General features: G+C 39.4%; 1 protein-coding gene across 1 annotated transcript in view; it reads left to right on the top strand.

The window, feature by feature from the left end:
- Positions 1-19,975, top strand: part of LOC150092578 (glutamate receptor ionotropic, NMDA 3A-like) — a 161,695-nt gene that overhangs the window by 98,830 nt on the left and 42,890 nt on the right. Inside the window, exons 2-3 of the mRNA XM_090414239.1 lie at positions 12,471-13,057; positions 17,154-18,174. Coding sequence (XP_090270365.1) covers positions 12,471-13,057; positions 17,154-18,174 — 1,608 coding nt within the window. The remainder of the gene's footprint in view (positions 1-12,470; positions 13,058-17,153; positions 18,175-19,975) is intronic.

A 19,975-nucleotide genomic window follows, 5' to 3' on the forward strand; every position in this document is an offset into this window, starting at 1 on the left:
ATTCAAAGAGCGAAGCGTAAGGAACGGACTTGATGTGTGGAAAACATCTTTCTCCTATCTATTAACATGAATTAGCAAATATATGCTTTAAATTCAACAGCTCTTAAACAAAGTTTGAATTTAATAGCTTAATTTTCCCAATTGGCAGAGCATAAAATGCTAATGATCCGTTTCCCCAACTTCTACTTGTTTCTACTAGCTGATAGTGAAGGTCATAGCTTACTCACGTGATACAGCTTCTTTTTAGATTTCCTTGAGACCTTACGATCCCTAAAACGTTCTAATAGCCGCTCGTTCCTGTCCTGTTAGAAATACTATGTCGACTTCTTCATGGTGGAGGCACTGAATTTATGGTACCTACCATTACCTCAAGATCTGTTTTACTATCATCTCCAACTAATAGGCACTTGGTTTTTAACAGGTGGCCCTCACTCAGGTCTTAACCTTCATATATGTAATCAACATTTTTATCATCCACATCTTCTTTATCATGTGGGAGGATCAACTGATTATCAGCGAAAAGAAAGAAGAGAATGTAGACGTTCTCCTATGCGTACACCCATTCCACATTGTGTTTCATTTCTCCAACTCAATCTTAAACAACCTTGGTGACCTAACATGCCTGCTTACTAATAACAAATTCCTCTGAAAGTTTTGTAACAAAATTTACAGTGGAGAGATAGATCACTGGTACATCCTCTGCGCCATCTATTACTATCTTCCTTGGGGCAGTATTGTAAGCGATCTCTGGATCTACAAAAGTCAAAGACAGTTCTTTATTCTTAGCAAACATTTGGGTTATCCATGGCAGATCTTCGTGCTGTAATACCAGATTATCCCTCCAATTCTACTGTAGATATCTTAAATATCGTAGGAACCGAACACATGACACGTGTTCTTTTATAATTTTAGGGATTTCCTATGTATGGATGATACACAGTATATATATAACAAGGTCTACCCATAAGGAATATCTTCTTCTTCTACAGCTTCTCCCACTTAAGTGGGGTCACTGTTTGTTATGAGTCTCCTCCACACCTTCCTGTCTTGGGCTGTCACCACATCCAAGTTCTTCATCTTCAAGTCCTCTTCTACCAGCTCCCTCCATCTCTTCTTTGGCCGCCCACGCTTTCGCCTTCCTTGCACATCCATCTGCATGACCCTTCTTCCCACATATTCGTCCTCCCTCCTCATCATATGACCAAACCATCTCAACCTCGCCTCCTGTATTTTCACTCCTAAGTTCGTAACTTTCACTGTTCCCCTGACATAGTCATTTCTCAGACGATCCTTTCTGGTCACACCGCACATCCACCTAAGCATTCTCATCTCTGCTACTTCCATCCTTCTGATGTTATTTTTCCTCAGGGCCACAGTTTCTATAGCATATATCATAGCTGGCCTCACTACTGTCCTATAAATTTTGCCTTTCAGATTGATCGGTACCCTCTTATCGCATAACACTCCAGCCATCTCCCTCCAGTTCCTCCAACCCGCTTGTATCCTGCATCCCACTTCCTTCTCAGCTCCTCCATCTTGTTCCACTGTTGAACCTAAGTATCTAAAGTCTCTCACCTTCCTGATGACATTTCCTTCCAGATCCAGATCTGTCTCCTGGCCACCGCCCACTGCGCAACACATATACTCTGTCTTACTTCTGCTCAGTCTCATACCTCTCTCTTCCAGTACTTTTCTCCATCTTTCCATTTTAATTTCCGCTTCTTCTCTTGAATCTACACACAGCAAGATGTCATCTGCATACAACATTGTCCAAGGTGCATCTTCTCTCACCTCCTCTGTTACCACCTCCATCACAATATTAAACAGAAACGGACTTAATGCTGACCCTTGATGCAAGCCAACTGTTATTACTTGAAAACTTTCTGTCTGTCTCAAACAGGTCCGAACACTTGTCTTCACATTTCTATACATTTCCCGCACCAACCTGACATAATTCTCCGGCACCTTCTTCTCCCTCAGACACCTCCAGACTTCTTGCCTTGGCACTCTATCGTATGCTTTCTCCAGATCAATAAATACCAGAATATACTCACCTGAATTCACTTTGTTGATTATCACTGTCAGGACCGGTAATACTTAAGGATTACCACTATACTTGAACATCTCTTAATTCCACTAGGGCGGCCACTTTTCATGCTAGAACAGTCCGCATCACTTTCTTTAATGCCACTTCGTTAAAATATACCACTATTAATTACAGAAAAAACTGCGCGTTGTATCATGCTCTTTTAATTAAACAACTGGAGTTCGTGCTGCTTTGCTACAGATAAGTACTATTTGCAAGCAACTACTGCTTGAGCTTTTTTTTCCCCCAAACTGCTCTGTTTCCAGTAATTTATGCTCAACATAAATTACTGTTTCGTTCGCAACAAAGTCAGGTTAATGCAGTTGCTCCCTCTGATATCAAATATTGACATTGGGAAAAATACTTTTGTGAAAGTCATTCAACTAAATAGATAAGTGATGCGATAATTGAAAAATCTACAGTTTTAAAAGGTGCACAACTATTTTTTCAAATAAATGAGCGATAAACGTGAAATGTCTTTTAATGCTCTTGTGGAGGCATTTAATAAAATTATTTTCAGAGTCTTCAAAAAAAAAGGAAGAAAACCATTTTCGAATCTCATTACTGGCACAGAAAATAGAGACCGTTGGAGTACAAAGACTTCCTATTACGGCTGAGGGTGGTCGATGTACGCTTCCGAGGCATAATAACCATCTTAATGCTGTACTAATGGCCTCGAGAGTAGGTCAAATACATGTTACTTGCCGACTGTACCAAGATTCCGTTCAAGCTATTATCTTTCGCTGTTTGCCGACAGCTTGTGTGAGCGAAAATGTGCTGATGTCTTTTTTTTTTCTTTAAAAAATACTGGATCCTATAGCGATTTCTTAAACTGAGGCAATAATCTAACAAAAGGAAATATAATTTTAGGGCATAATTCTAGTTTTATGTTAACGATTAGTAACAGCAAATGAGCACAATATGTAAAGTTTATTCGATTTGAAATAAATTAATCCTTTACTTGACAAAGTAAAGGATTGTTTTATGGCAAATTGAATAAGAGATTGGAATCTATACTACGTTTATACAGGGTGTCCCAAAATTCACGCAACATTTAAATTTAGCGCCATTTGTGCGGTAAAGTGTTGCCTACGAGAAAAAAAAAGACAGCGTGACAGCTAACAGTTCAGGGTTATTAAAAATGACCACACACAGCGAAGAGATTTCGTTGAATGGATTATGGAACAACAACAAGTGGATGCTTATTTTTCGAACAAAATCATCTTCAGCGATGAGGCTCAATTTCATCTTGATGGCTTCGTTAATCGACAAAATTGTCTCATTGCATTTGGGTTTCAGAAAATCCACGAGTGATTGTTGAGAAACAAATGCATCCACAACGTGTCACTGTTTGGTGCGGATTTTGGGCTGGAGGCATCATCGGTCCATTCTTCTTCGAAAATGCGGCTGGTAAGGCAATAACAGTTAATGGTGCTCGCTATCGCGACATGATAACCCAGTTTTTTGTGCCTACATTGCAAGGATATGGATGTGGACGACATGTGGTTTCAACAAGACGGTGCCACGTGCCATACAGTCCGAGAAACAATTCAATTACTGCTGAGTCATTTCCTGGCCGTGTAATTTCCCGTTTTTGCTGATCAGAATTGGCCGCCCAGATCATGTGCCTTAACCGTTGGACTTTTTCAACAAAAGAGTGCGTATGTGCCAGCAAAGCCGTGGAGGCCATTTACCCGATATGCTATTCCATGCATAACCCTATACTGTATACTTTATGAATCAATAAGAAATTACAACTTTTAATTAAAAACCTGTGTTTTCTATCAAAATTACTTCTTGCGTGAATTTTGGAACACCCTGTCTATGGATTCTTCGCTACTGGTCTCCAATAAAAGAGGGAGGTGGTGTCACACCTGGCTATGAAAATCGACTAGCACTGTAATTTATACTGTAATATGATTCAAACTGATGATCTTAGATGGTGGCCACTTTATCTATTTGGCTAAGTGAATTACTCTTATTGCAATGCGTGCCTATAGAACGTAATACCCTTATGAATGCTGTGCTAATCTCTTTTTGAACTTTATTTGTATGCAATGGTGAATGGAAAGGGGCAGTGTAGGCGTCAGTTTCCATCAGGTTGTTTTAATAAGTTCAACTGGATTCTTATGTTAACATTCCAAAATTATTCGAGAAAATCAGCTTGAAATGTGTTTGATATCAAGCAAGTTATGGAATTTCACGTTTACAACTGTAAAACGTGACACTTATTAAAGTGAGGTAATGGATATTAGCCAGGATCAACACGTTTTCGATAATAAAATATACCAACAAACAACGACGTGGAGCTATTTCATTTTGGTTGGCTGAAGGACTTTAACGCAGTAGCGACAAGTTCATTCGTGTGTTTAGCCCACTTCCTGTCGAAGATATCAGCGAAATGACACAATTAGACATCCTTTCCCAAATGATCAGAGGCAGAAACTTATGTGGATTTTTTTCTGAAGGCATGCCAAGCAGGAGTAGTCTGTTGCCGAACGATACCCTTTTAAACATCAGGATTTCTCAATAAATCCAGTAATATGAGCATACCGATCGGTCTTCTGTTATGTTTTATTAGTTGCAATAAGCTGTCCCATACATAAAGGAACTGTACAAATATATATACTTATGAAAGACCAACGTTCTGTAATTGACGTTACTGAAATAACACACCGGATTTTCTTCTGATACATCATCTGCTTTGATTGATCCATCGAAATCTTTCGTGTAGTTCGTTACATGAAACCGTCCTTGGGTTTTATGACACAGAATGGATATGAATTATTTATTTAGGTTTATGATGACAGCGGTTTGAGATTTATGAGTTAGCGAAGTGGGCGCTCGCGATTCGTCAGTCTGAAGAAATAACTTTCAGATTTTCATTGTTATATTTTCGATTCACTCATTTATTCCTAAGAGTTCATTAAAAAGATATGACCATTAAGAAACGATAAACAGATTAAATTATATTTAAAAAAATCTCTAACAAAACTTACAAATTAACGCTTTTAATAGGAGAAAAAAATATCCTCAGTGTGTGTGTTGAACAAGATAACAGCCGTTTTCCCACACGAAATATTACAGATAGCACGCCATCTACTGACAGCCGAAGTGGGTGAATCCCAACGTTATCTGAAAATTGACAGATAAATCTTCACATCGATCACCATACCTCATCTGTTCACTTTTTTCACACACGGAAAATCATATTTTTGCCTCCTGTTACTTGCAGCATAAGAATTATCTGTTATTTTCTTTTGAATTTCTTCATTCAGCTCTTGTCTGGAAAGCGGTTTTCTTATATTTCTGAGTTCAAAACTGTTTTATTTTCGAGAAACTCTTTCCTGTATACATCAGTCGCTGACGATTTTGTTTCACTTTAATCGGATTATTGAGACGCCGTAGACGAAGTCCTTTGATCGGAAAGACCTGGGTTCGATTCTCGTAAGTGACGTGAGCAACTTTTATCTGGTCTCTCTCTTTCGACGAAAGTTGAAGTAAGGTTTTTTTTTTTTCACCACGGGAACTCGGGTTTTCCGTCCCACAGAACAGGCATAGGACTAAACACGTTACGGTTGCCAAGTCAAAGAATAGTTGTAAGGTCGTGGGCGCATAAGTGCCTGTTAGGACCACTGGTAGTAGTAGTAGTTAATCAGTGGTGCTCTTCATGTTAATTTTGTTTACCTCTTCAGAAAGCACACCAATTATTTTTTCTAGTTGTTTTGAAAAGATTTCTGCGTATTTTATTATTAGACACTTCCAGGGAGTCCAAAGACTCATCGAGGGATGGCACCTACTCTGTAACTCTCCGTCTCCACCACTCAACCTTATCCACCAACCGCATCATCTACACCAATGCCATCCACTGTCCACCGCTAGTATTTTCACAGACCATCACCAACATCCATTCCCACGACGGGATTCGAACCCGCAACCTTTTGGCTGGAGAGCAGATACGCTAACCACTCGGCCAACCAGGCCGGCTAAAGATTACATTATTATTATTTGACACCTCCATGGAGTCAAAAGACTCACGGAGAGAGGGAACCTGCTCTACAACTGTCTCCACAACTCAATCCACCAACTGATCACAACTACACCAACGCCATCTATCGACGACCATATGGTTAGTTAATATTCAGTGGGCTGTTTTACAAGGGTGAATTCTTATATAATCACGTACAGTGTGTCCTATGAGAACATCAGTTTTTATGCCCGAGTCTCTTTTGTGGAAGCAATAAAATGGAAACAATCGCGAGTTCGGAAAACTTCGGCTTCACTAACTGATCACATTAAAGATTTCTTGTAACGCTATTAAACATGAGACGAATCTGAGCCTTTTGTTTGAGAGAAGGATTCAAACACGAAACAAATTTGGTATATCAGATTAAATTTTTGAACTAATTAAAATTCTTTAAAAGAGGTAAGAAAGTTTAAGAATGGGTGTTTTAGTAATCTTCTCTGCTGTTGATTCCAGCAGGTCTCCTCGTTCATCTTACCAAATCAGGAATTCATCCGTTTGCTTTCTTACGATTTCCAAGAAATGAATGTGATCCGGGTATTTTGGCTAATAGTATTCCAGCTTATGTCTCTCTCTCTCTGTCCTGCAGATACGTCTAGGGTCGCTGTTCCACTGTACTCGTATTGATAACATCTCTCCTCTTCACTAAGCCTGTTAAAATACGAACAATCTTTTAATGTCGAACTACAAAACAATCGAATGTTCTCTGTAAAGTCCTTGCTCGACAAGTGTTTCACTTGTTGAGGAAGGATCTTACAGAGCTCAGACAGCATTAGTGTCTTATAAGTTATGATCTTCTGTACATAATCGATACATGAAATTATTTGGTCCTATTCTTCGTGGAAGGAAAATATTCCATCCACACGTGATAAGTACCTTTAGTATCATGGATGAAGCAAAGGTTAAATAATCCAAAAATATTTCTTTACAGATCCAGAAACTTTTCAAAAAGCACTGCAGGCCACCAGTGGATGGAATTAAATTCAACTGCCACTGGATGTGATTCATGAACTCTGTATATACGGTAGGATTCTAACCCTCACTCTTTTAACTGGCTAGAGCGAAGACAGCGCCATCTACTTATTCAGCCAGCTGCTATAGTGAGTGATATGTTTGTTTGCAGCAGAGTCCTCGTTTTTGGTTTGTGCATTACAAACTATTGTTAGGGCATGGGATGCACCTTTCTAATGATCACCCCTGCAGAAATGCCTTCTAACAAATAATGAACTCTTTATTTTCTAGAAAATCTTGAAAAAGAATAGTCGGATATTCTCGAGGTTCTGTTTCCTCATGGAGCGTTGAAAGTTTTCTTTCAGTATTCCCTATGGAAAAATCTCAGCGGGCCGTAAACATGCATTTATGCTAATGTTGCTACCAGCCTTATAATCTCCACATGAAAGCTAATCACAGTTTTTTTTCTTTCTTTATTTATATACTGTATATGTTGTATTGTTAGCATCTTCTGTTATGTTAACCTGTGGGTAGCAATATCTTCCTAGCTGTTGTTTCTCATAAAGAGAGACGCTTCGTCTTTCATCCCATCTCGTGCTACAGGGGAATTCGGTCTGCTGTGTAATAATCCAGTTTTATTTTTAACTTCTATTTATGTAATTCACGAGCACATATAGATATAATTTAAACTAGGGAATTGCCAATTACATAAAATTTGCTTCCGTTCTTCGAAGTGGATGCATCAATAAATCCATAATACTTACTACGTGAAAAGAGAGAGCGATTGTTATAATCTATATTCCTAATTTTGAAAGTACATACTGTACATCGAAATGTTGTGAAATCTGTGTAACGTATAATGTGACTTAAATTCAGAAAAACAGATTTCATAATCACTGTGTATGTAAATTACTCATTTCCATATTAAAAGTGTTTTTAATCTATATTTCTATATAGATTAAAAACACTTTTCCTTGCGTATGTAACAGGTGGTGGTTCTGTCTGTCATCACGTAAAGCATACTCATTGTTTGCGTGGAGCTCTTCTTTGTTCCAATCCTTGTATAAAAAGCTTCTCAAATAAGAAAAGTACATACGTCAGTTTACCTTCTTACCAGAAAATTCTATAGTTTCTATTTTCCATTTTACGATTACGCCAAATCAAAACAAACACTTTTGAAACAAGTTTTAGTGACTATTCGCACATCTTCATATCACAGATATACACCACAGTTTTCCGCTGACATCGACGAAGCGAAACCTTCTGTTAGAATTAGTGCAGTATTCCGAGTATTTCAAGTACAGTTTGAGTTCTCTACTGTCAGAAGTTTAGTCGTTTTAAGGACTTGTGATAACTGTTTTCTTTCAGAAACTTTCTAAAGCACGCTTCGGTTATTGAGACTTAATGATAGCAAGGAACTAACAACGTCCAAAAATAGCCTTAATTTACATGCATCGAAAATTCCGAGCTTGAATGAGGAACACGTGAAATGATATTCAACATGCTCTGCTGTTCACAGAGTTTCCTATTAGCAAGCAAAAGGCCACGCTTTCGAAAGTTTTCCTGCTGAACGAAATTAACACTGAAGTTCTGTTCGATAAAGTACGCAGTCAATTACATCCCAAACCAGCGTATAATTAATGTCTCTTTGCTAGCCATTTCTCAATGTATTAGCCACTGTTGACTACGTAAACTTAACTTGAAATTCGTATTTTTGTTTCTTCTTGATACGAGTCTGTAGTTGCTTTCATCGCACTACAGGCTGAGAAATTTCTATTCACGGGCCACGCTACCGAGACCCGTGATTATACTAGCTGTATTGTTAAAATATGTTTACGCAACGAATCCCCCCCCCCCCACCCCCCCCCCCCCCCACCCCCCCCCCCCCCCACCCCCCCCCCCCCCCACCCCCCCCCCCCCCCACCCCCCCCCCCCCCCACCCCCCCCCCCCCCCACCCCCCCCCCCCCCCACCCCCCCCCCCCCCCACCCCCCCCCCCCCCCACCCCCCCCCCCCCCCACCCCCCCCCCCCCCCACCCCCCCCCCCCCCCACCCCCCCCCCCCCCCACCCCCCCCCCCCCCCACCCCCCCCCCCCCCCACCCCCCCCCCCCCCCACCCCCCCCCCCCCCCACCCCCCCCCCCCCCCACCCCCCCCCCCCCCCACCCCCCCCCCCCCCCACCCCCCCCCCCCCCCACCCCCCCCCCCCCCCACCCCCCCCCCCCCCCACCCCCCCCCCCCCCCACCCCCCCCCCCCCCCACCCCCCCCCCCCCCCACCCCCCCCCCCCCCCACCCCCCCCCCCCCCCACCCCCCCCCCCCCCCACCCCCCCCCCCCCCCACCCCCCATTAATTATTCAGAAAAGATCGAAACACGAGAGCCATCACGACTTTCTCTAAGAATTCCCACACTTTAATAGGAAAGAAATAACCAAAATGTATTGGAAAATTAGTACAACCATCTAGAGAAGAAAAAAAAAAACTGTATGTTTGTCACGATTTCTTATACACTAATATATTTCCCTTTCCATTCAAAACAATAACGTCACTTATTTACAACTAACAAATGACGTCACTTATCTACATCTCATAACAAACATTCGCGTCACGATTCCTTATCTTACTTTTAGACAAATCAAAATATCCGGATGAATTATGAATAAAATATGAACTTGATTAGAATATGTATATAGAAGAAAATACAGATGAGGTATGGAAAAAAAAAAAAAAAAGTATGTGTGTTGAGTGACATCAGTATATAATTAATTATTCAGAAAAGCTCGAAAGGCTGCCGCCATCACGACTTACTATAAGAATTCCCACCCTTTAACAGGAAACAAATACCCCAAATGTATTGGAAAATTAGTACAACCATCTATATAAAAATTTAAAAAAAAAAAAAACCGTATGTTTGAGTGACACCAGTATATAATTAATTATTCAGAAAAATCTAATCACGACATACTCTAAGAATTCCCATAGACGACAATGACGGATGTGTGCCACCCTGGGAAAATTCAAAGATATCTTATCATCACACCACGTGATATTTCTGACAGAAGGGGGGCCCAGCGAAATTCCAAACTCAATAACAACAAACATTCGCGTCACGATTCCTTATCTTATCTTGATCTTGATCTGGTCAGAAGTGTCCCACCAATCACGACACGATTTCTTATCCACTAATATCATCCTTTCCATTCAAAACAACAACGTCACTTATTTACAAATAACAAATGACGACATTTATTTACAAATAACAAATGACGTCACGTATCTACATCTGAAAACAACACACACCCACAACACGAATCCTTATCTCTACCATCTCCCATAATTCCATACGCGAACCAAAACACAAGAACTGAAGCCATTCACACACTTGCCCACATGGAAATTCCAAACATTCCAAACTCATGAAGCCACGCACACCGGAAGCATTTGGTTTAAACTGTCCCACCAATCACAACACGAATCCTTATCTCTACCATCACCCATAATTCCATAGGCGAACCGAAAAAATCCCCCATAATCCCATACGCGAACCAAAACACAAGAACTGAAGCCATTCACACACTTGCTCACATGGAAATTCCAAACTCATGACGTCACTCACAATGACGTCAGGAAGCCACGCCCACTTTCCTTATCTTATCTTGATCTTGATCTGGTCAGAAGTGGGACCCCTACTACTATTGTTCTTTTCATATCTTGTCAATTGTACACATGTGGCTCGTGATACACCTACAATTTCTGCCTTTCTAAGGCCTTCCATTAAATATTGAGCTCTTGATATACATCCTCCTTCCCGTATATCCACTGCTATCGCTTCTGAAATATTTTCCATTGCTTTATAACCACATTTTTCTAATGCTGTCTGACTTCGTTGTTTATTCCTGTCAAGCAGCATCACAAAACCGAATCGAAGTTAAGACATCATCCTTTCCTTAATATCCCCCTTTAATGAAGTCTTAATTTAGTGCAGGTTTCCCAAATTGTGTTCCGTGATGTCAGTGACCAAATTGTGTATTTTTAAACATGGAAGTAATTTGTGGGGGAAAAATACCGCTGTTTATGACCGATCATAAAAATTACCTGCAAGCCGATTACAACAATGGGCGGCGTATCCTCTGTTCTCAAAACTGAACGAAATAACATCTGTGTTGCAAATGTTAGTGATCGATACAATGCAAATGATACAATCAGCAAGGACGTATAAAGAAAATGTTTCCACTGAAATTGAAGATCAAGGTAGTCTGTATCCGGTTCTCAAATCTAGTAATACTGAATACTTTATTCGCACATTCCTATTGTAAGGTGAAAGTGCTTGTTTCGAAACCGTAGTGCCATGATTTTTTAAAAGCCTACAGATTTAAATTTTAATATGAATAAGAGACAAGGGACTTTGTTTAATTTTGGTGTTAAGAAATCTTGAGGCTTAATCACTATCTGTGACGCAAAAGGAGGGGGTAAACTTCCAGGACACAGGAGAAAAAGTCTGCATTCACTCGTAAGTACTTATAATATTATAAATTTTTGGTGAAAAGAATGGGATATGTCAATGAAAATCAGCAGAAATTAATTTAATGATGTTCGCCTGAGGAAACTACAATATTTCATTAGTCCAGTAATTGATAACTAATTTAAATATAATTTTATATTTGTCAACATGTCACACGGTATACATAAGAGTACTAATACTCTTTATGATTATCATCTTTATGATAATCATAAATATACTGATAAAACTCTGATAATATATAATGATAATACTCTTTATGATATCATATTCCGATTAATGTTAGTCTACTTTCTTGCTTCAAAAATCCCCTTCCAGTAAGCAAGATATTGATGCAACATTAGGTGAGTGTTAACCTTTAATATTCTTCTTTGAAATTTCTCCTATCTAAACTTTTTGTATGCGTTTTTTTTTTTATGTTCTCTTCGTTTGAATTAAAAGGAAGAGCAAAACAGTTTCTGTAACTTATTATTACCATATATGCGCTGTTCATCAGGGATCCGAGTTGCATACAAATCCGACCTAAAGACGTTCTCAAGGACGTATCTCGACTGTGACTCGGGGACTGCCTGTACCTCTTTTTCAAGATTAATACGCTACGGGAAAAAGTTAATGCATCTGCTGCATAAACACTTTTATGAAGAAAATAAAGAATTCTTGTGCTCCAGCATTATTATTAAAGAGTACATGTATTTTGTCTTGATTTAGCATAAAAGCAGCTATATGCTAAATTCATTTTTTACAATTATTCCTCCCATGGAATTAATTCCAAATTTAGTTTGGATAATTTAAGTATTTATTTAAGATTCTGTTCACTTCTTCCCCTTTGAAGACATTTTTCACTCAGATGTGCCTTCGGGTTTTACGCCAATGGATTTTTTTTTTTCTTTCAGGAAGTTAACCCTTGGTATATGAGCCTTGATCCTTCGCCATCCGACCTCGCCGATGCTGTTTTCTATTTCCTCCGTACGAACAACTGGGTTCAAGTTATTCTCCTCGCCGATGACACCCGCTTTGCCGTCTCCATTGGTCGTCGTTTGTTGTCCTTATCAACAGGTCCTCCGTGGATTACCGTTTCAACATTGCCCGATTCCCGCAGAGATGTTTTCGACAAAGTAAGCAAAGTGAGTAACAGCCAAATGCGTGTTGTTGTGCTTTACTGCGAGGGCGAAACGGCCATCGAAATATTTCGAGAAGCCGAAAAGTTAAATCTTCTAAATGGAGAGTGGATTTGGATTCTGCTGGAGAAGGCAGCGGACGTTCGCTATCTGAATCGGTATCCTTTGGGGGTGATGGCAATTCGCCTGAAACCCCCTCAAATCACGCGGCAGAGTGTAAGATCAGTGCTGGAAATAATACGGGAAGCTATCAAAGACTTGGATCACAGTCTCCTGATGCATGTTTATAGGAACCAGACAGGAGTCAGTTGCAATTTTCAGCCCAATGAGAAGAGGAGAAGGTTGTCGACAGCCTTATACAGGTAAGAGATTTTTTTTTTTTTTTATGATGGTTTAGTAAACAAAGTAAACCTTCAAATTTAGAATTCCACCCTTTTAGCTGGGTAACTGAAATAAACGGTACTTAATTCGTCACTTTACATCCGATGGTTTTTAAGCCAGGTTTTCGTACGAAAAACGAACTCTTATTTATGAGGTTCGTTTTCTAAATTTGCTATTAATAGAAATTGATATCCCTGTTCAAGGGTATGTTGGTTACTTAATAACTATCTATTTAACGCAAAAGCTCTTACAATTCATTATTTTCGACATATAAAAGGGTAGTGTAGCCAATTGACAACGTTACGGACAAGAATTACAATGAGAACGATTTCTTTACTCTTTTTGGTGTTCACTAATAATTAAATTATCAAATATTTCTTCAATGAACGGCATATATGCCAGCGTTATTATTCTTTATTAAAATAGCCTGTATTCGTACCTTTTATGGTTTTGAGGAATGTTTTAGAAATAAATAAATTATCTGTATACAGAATACTCAGTTCTAGGCGCCTTTAAATTTGGCCGTGATGACAAATGACACATAACTCAATAGCCGAGTTGCGAATTCGTCGAGCATCATATGTTACATGCTGTGAACAAAAATGAATCCAAAATTTTTGGTTTCATCCATGCAAATACTACTCAGCTAAGTGGGTAATTCAAGCACTAACAGAACAAAACATATTTAACACACTGTGAAATTGATGTGATTTTTATCTTTCATTTTCTTAGAAAAATTAGTTTTTATAGTAATATTAATGCAGATTTCTTGTGTATGAATAGGATTCGATATATTTCCTGATATTTTGTTTCAATACTGTAATATTAATGTAGTATCGGAAAACAGCGCCCAAATCTAGCAAGAAGAAAAGAGCGGCAACCGATAAGAATGCAAGTAAAACTGTTAACAAGGTTTGTCGAAATGAATAGAATCACGCCATTTCGGAAACTAAAAGAAATCATTAGATGGAGGATACGGGAATCGGAGAAAATTTAAAAAAGCGGCAAGAGAATATCGGAAGGACGTGAAGAGCAAGGAGCAAAAAATAAGTGTCAGATCAGATAAGATGTGGCTCAACGATAATCAGAAAATCGATTATAAAAAGAAGAAAACAGTACGGTATGGAAATTCAATTATAAAACAAGCGATTGAGAACCGTGTTACTATGACTAGTTTTCGCATATAACTGAAAAAAAAAAAAAAAGATAATTCTGGAACAAACGAATTGTCTGTTAATAAATACAGTGATAAAATGAAAACAATATATTACCTCGATAAGATAGCCCTTTAATTCTGCCTTATAATAGCAAACGATTCGATGCTAATCTGACCATTTAGTCATTGAAATGAACAAGTAGATGAAACGTGAGAAAAACAATACCAGAAACACGGGCCCCAAGAACTAAACACCCTGGATTGTGTTCCACCAACCTCCAATACAGACATGCAATTCACTTCAAGTCAGAAACACCATACCCATGCCACCGCATTAAAAGAACACCTCCCCCCCACTCCCAAAGATATACCTATTACCCTGCCAGTAAATATCTCCCCCCCCCCAAAAAAAGGATACCCGATCCTATCTACCTCCGCAAAAAACTCACTCATGCTCTCCTTAAGGAAACCATTTTTCCTCAGCCTCAAATACATACACACCGGACTTCAAAACACATCACGTACAACATCGCATTCATCATTAAAAATAAATAAAATAAACTGCTATGCTTAATAACACACACACAAACTGCAAAATAAATAAAATATTAACTATATCACAACAATGGCGTAATTAAAAATAATAGTACAACCTCATTCCAAGACCATGGTAGTTTGTGGTTCTTGCTTGGCGTTTTATAGTCGTACATGGAGTGACACATCGAACGCTCGGAATACGTCACTTCCGGTGACGTACTGAATGCACCATCTTGCAAGAGTTGTGGAGGGGTGCCTTCGTTGCACTTTTAATGATTCATAATCACGATGTCACTTCTTTAATGCCTCATTCAACGGTACGAACAACTGCTGGGTGTTTCGTGCCACTTCGGAAGTAATACTTTGTCACGTTTATGGGGTTCAGAGAATCAAGTCTTGGGAGAGCGTGCACACCCATTGACTATTTAATAGAACAGGCAATGGGACGTTCATATGTTTCCTGATGGGATGCATATGTTCATCTTATAGTACGTATGACGGTCAGCTTTTCTTCGAGCCTACAAAAAACATAAAAATATCTTCATAGAAGATTTAGATACGCAAGCGACCGCTCTCTCTCCTCCTCCCCCTTAGTTTTCTTGTTTTGAAGCAGAATAGAAACTAATCATGCTGGAAACTGTGGGAGTGTTCAGTAACCAAATACTATTAAGGTAGGGTAAACAGTTTTTGTAACACAGAACGTATGGAAACTATCACTGCTTTCGCTCAACGAAGAATTTTAGTTTGTTCCCTTTTGGGCATGGTAGACACGTTTGGGAGGAAAGTCATGACTGGAGCAAATAATCCTCCCAAGGATCATTGCTTTTTTTTTGTTTTTTAGATCAGGTAATTCTTGGAACGATACTATGAAAGCCATAAGCAGGAACCTTTTTTTTTTTTTTTTACAATCAGTCATCTAATGAGTATAGTTGCTGTTCTCAGACAAAACTGAAGAATCCCTGCAATTGATGAATTCTGAATTTTCTCTATTTCTCGCAACAACCTGAATGTTCTAACCATTCTCTGCTTAGTTTAGTTTTAAATAGACTAGTTCATGATTTAAAATATACTTTGCTTGTTGAGAACTACCAAATTTCTCAACAAGTGAAGATATTTCATATTCCCCTTTAGTATGAATGTCGTACTTTTGTAATGTTTACGTAATGTAAGGAATCTTCAAGCTGAGATAATGAGAATACTTAATGCTACTTTACTCTAATTTAAACTTCCTCTTGATTAACAAATACGAAGGTATCATTCGCCTTTCAATGTCGGATTAACGCTAGAGGAACAATGGTGAAACTCGACTTCGTTTACAGGGGCGTGTATTTCTAGCGCAAAAGTTAAGATGGAGGGGAACAAGGATTATCATTCCATCAATTATAATGGATGATAGTTTTTCCTGTTCTTTACGCAATGCCCGTTATATCATCAACTTTACATCATGAAATACAGCGATACAGAAAGGTAAATAAAACCAGGAAATGTTCGCCGAGATGCAAATAAACACGCAAGCTGTTCCTAGCGTGTGTTTTACAGCAGGGAATACCTCGATTTAACTATGCGCATTTTGTTTAAAATGCAGCAAATAGAATGAGATGAAGTATTGTTATTATTCAAGTGGAGGAAGATGATCAAAAACAAACAGATTTAACGATGATAAAAGACATCACGACATGCACATTTCTGCTTCTCTAAGTGAAAATTATCGCAGGAGTGGTCATATGAATCCCATACGAGGAAAGAATAGTGTATGCTCTTACCTTACGAAAAATCTTTATTTTAAACTCCTTCCTTTATTCACAGTATACAGTTGTGTAAAACGTAGGTTAATGAAAAAATAAGACACCGGAGTATTAACCAAATAGACATAATACGACGTAACAAGTAAATGCTTTCAATGCTGCAAACCAACCTGCAGCGAGCAAAATGGAACCTTCTGTCTTGGACTTGCCAGTTGAGTTCTGGTCTTGTTTACATTCTTTCGAAATAACTTACGGTAGGTTTGATTACTTGCCAGGGGGGTGATTTATAGCGAGACAAAATTTCGATCAGCATGCTACCTGGGAGGTTATTCTGCTGTTAACTGCTTTCGAGAATTAGGCCCAAGCAAATCCGTAAATACTTACACTTCGTGACTTCACCGTCGTCGCCGAGAAACAAGGGGAAAAATTAGAATATATAAAATATCTTTCATATGGAATTCCAGCGTTGCTATGGTTATAATTTTTGCTCTGAAATATTTCGTTAAATGAATACTAAAAATAAAAGAAAAAAATAACATAAAAGCCTGTTGCTGCAATCTGTTCTCATTTTTTTTAAAAATTTGAAGTGAAATGTCTTTCCTGTCTGAAGTGCTTACGATTTTCAATTTCTAATTCCAGTGTAGTGAGACGACAGCTGGAAAGAGAGCTACCCGTATCCAGAGAAGGACTTAGTCCTCCAGTGTTCGAGATCTTCAATCTTGTTCAAAATTCCGAGAGTGGTAATACGCTAAAGGTTATTGGCAACATCACTGGATCCAGAGTATCCATTGAGACGATGCTCTGGTTGGGGCCTACGAGAGGAGCGTTCCGTGCTCGAGGACATCAAAGATTTCGTGTGGTGACTGCGTTTGCCCCTCCTTTCGTCAAGCCTTCGACGAGGGTGGAGAACGGTAGCTGTCTTCTAGGGATTCCGTGCCTTCGTGTGAACACTAGTATCAAGCAGGAGATTGTCAGTATCTTCACCGACTATGCCGCTGGCCGCTCCGAAGGGATAACGTACGATGTGTCGTGCTGTACCGGTATCTCCATCGACCTTATGGTAGCCATTTCTCGCAATCTTTATTTTGATATTGACCTTTACCTAGTTGCTGATGGATATTTCGGAATGAAACGCGGAACAAAATGGAATGGAATCACGGCTGACCTCATCAGCGGTGCTGCCCACTTAACATTTTCAGCCTTCAGCATGACGAGTTCCAGGTCCAAAGTGATCGACTTTTCCGTCCCTTATTTCCATTCCGGAGTCTCGTGCCTCACCTACTCCCAGTATCGCGAGGTGCCTCTCTCAGCGTTCCTGGTGCCGTTCAGCGTTCAGCTGTGGGTCGCCATTTTCGCTGCCCTCAGTGCCACTGCCGTCGCCGCAGCCATTTACGAATGGTTCAGCCCTTTCGGTTTGAATCCGTGGGGGCGACAGCGAACTAAAAACTTCAGCCTTGCCTCCGCCCTTTGGGTCATGTGGTCACTTTTGTTCAGTCACCTCGTCGCCTTCAAGGCCCCTAAGTCATGGCCTAACAAGGTGCTAATCAACATCTGGGGCTGCTTCAGCGTCATTTTCCTCGCTAGCTACACTGCCAACATCGCCGCCCTCTTTGCCGGATTGTTCTTCCATCTACGAGTAGATGACTTCCATGACGACACTGTAAGTGGACCGTAAGTCCGTCATCTTTACTCCTTGATGCTTGACTTCTTTTGTACTTAAGTAAAAAAAAAAAAAAGTTCTTGTCTGTAAGTATTCGTAGCAAGTGACATGCAGGAAAGTTTCTTCTGGTGCGACATCACTTCAGCGTAAAGACGCACTCATAGATGGGGTGTGAAGTAGTTGAAACGAAAGGAAATGCCAAAGTGCAATATTTTACGGTAATTAATCTCATGATTGCTGTCCTTATAAAGCTATATGAATGCAAAGTCTCAGATCGGGGGAAGGGGGGGGGGAGAGAACACTAGATTTCTAAAAATTCAGTGAAAGATTATATGGAATAATTAATATAATCGCAAGTTAGTAAACGTCTTGAGTTCACAACCCATCCGAAAATTAGGTAAGCTTAAAAGGATTCTGAGGAACTGTACCTTTTGCCTGCCTCTATGACGTCAATTACAGAGAAAGGTAACATTTATATCAAGTATGAGTACGCATACCTTTATGCATATGTTGTTCACTGGAATATCTAAAAGGTGCAGTAATGGCATCGCATAGAATCTGAGATGAAGTGGTAAGATTTTATAAAAACAAACATCAACTTCGAAAAGCTTGTGAAAAAAAAAAATTCCAAAGAGAAAAAAAAATTCCACAGTTGTATGGTGCATTAAAAATAGACATCAAACAAAAGATCAATTTAAAAGCAATTGCCGTACCCACTGGTCGTTGTCGTTAGAGAAAGGGGCAGTTAAGCTCGCCTTGTATTCAAGTAACTTTTTAAAAATCAGTACTGGTTTCAATTGGATGTTTACATTTGCTTTTTATGGCGCAAGCACATCAAAGGTCATACTCCACCGGGACACCGGTTACAGCAGTACATATGTTAAAAGGTTAGTAGGATTCGCACCGCAGCCTCTTGGCTGGAGAGCGGATACGCTAACCACTTGGCCAACCAGGCCAGCTAATTGGATGTGAAAAAGTGCCGGTAGGTCACATTAGTCCCTCTCTCAATTAAGCAAAGCCCTTACTAATGAACGCCTAGTTCTCCAATTTCATTATTACAGAAATTAGATATTTCAGTAACCATATGAATAAAGATAGGTTTATTCTATTATTCTGTAGTATCCGGATTAGGCACCCTTAGATCACCTGCGGTGCTAACGTAAATTTAACTTTAAATGTTTCTTAAGTGGGTTCCATTCTGACACGTGCTTTGCCAAACTTTGCTTCTGCAAATGGTTCGTTTAAAGGAAAAGCAAGATCGTTGGATGTTTGAAAAAAATTATAGGATTCAAATAAAATCCATCAGTCAGTCCCTTGTCATTTGGATAATACTTAAATTGGATATAAAACCCTTTTAGAGAGCAATGACAAAGCGAATTTATGAACATCTGGCGAAACATGATAATTGCTCACGTCAACTACCCTTATCCTTACCGCTATGAACATACTAAATCATAATAATTAACGTATTAATGTCTAATTACATGCTGCTGCTCCATCCTTAATGATACCATTTAATCCATCCTGTCGTCCATAATATTTACGTAATTGCTTCTGAAAACCATCTCAACTGTGTACTACCACAGGTCGTAGGTTGCAATACATTCCACATGTTCATTCAGAAACGTTAAAAAAGACGGAAGTTTATTTAAAAAAAGTTTTTTTTTAATTTTTAAATTCCTATTTTTGCTACGCTCTAAAAGAGCGGAGCTCAGCCAAGAGCAACAGAATCCGGTTTTACTTTCGTACATTACGTAAATTAATTTGGAATATCTAAATCTCCTCTCTTTCCAGCGTATGT

Source organism: Typopeltis vanoorti, chromosome 25 (assembly GCF_054136105.1).
Source record: "Typopeltis vanoorti isolate ZY-2024b chromosome 25, IOZ_Tvanoo_1.0, whole genome shotgun sequence".
NCBI classification, from domain to species: Eukaryota; Metazoa; Arthropoda; class Arachnida; order Uropygi; family Thelyphonidae; genus Typopeltis; species Typopeltis vanoorti.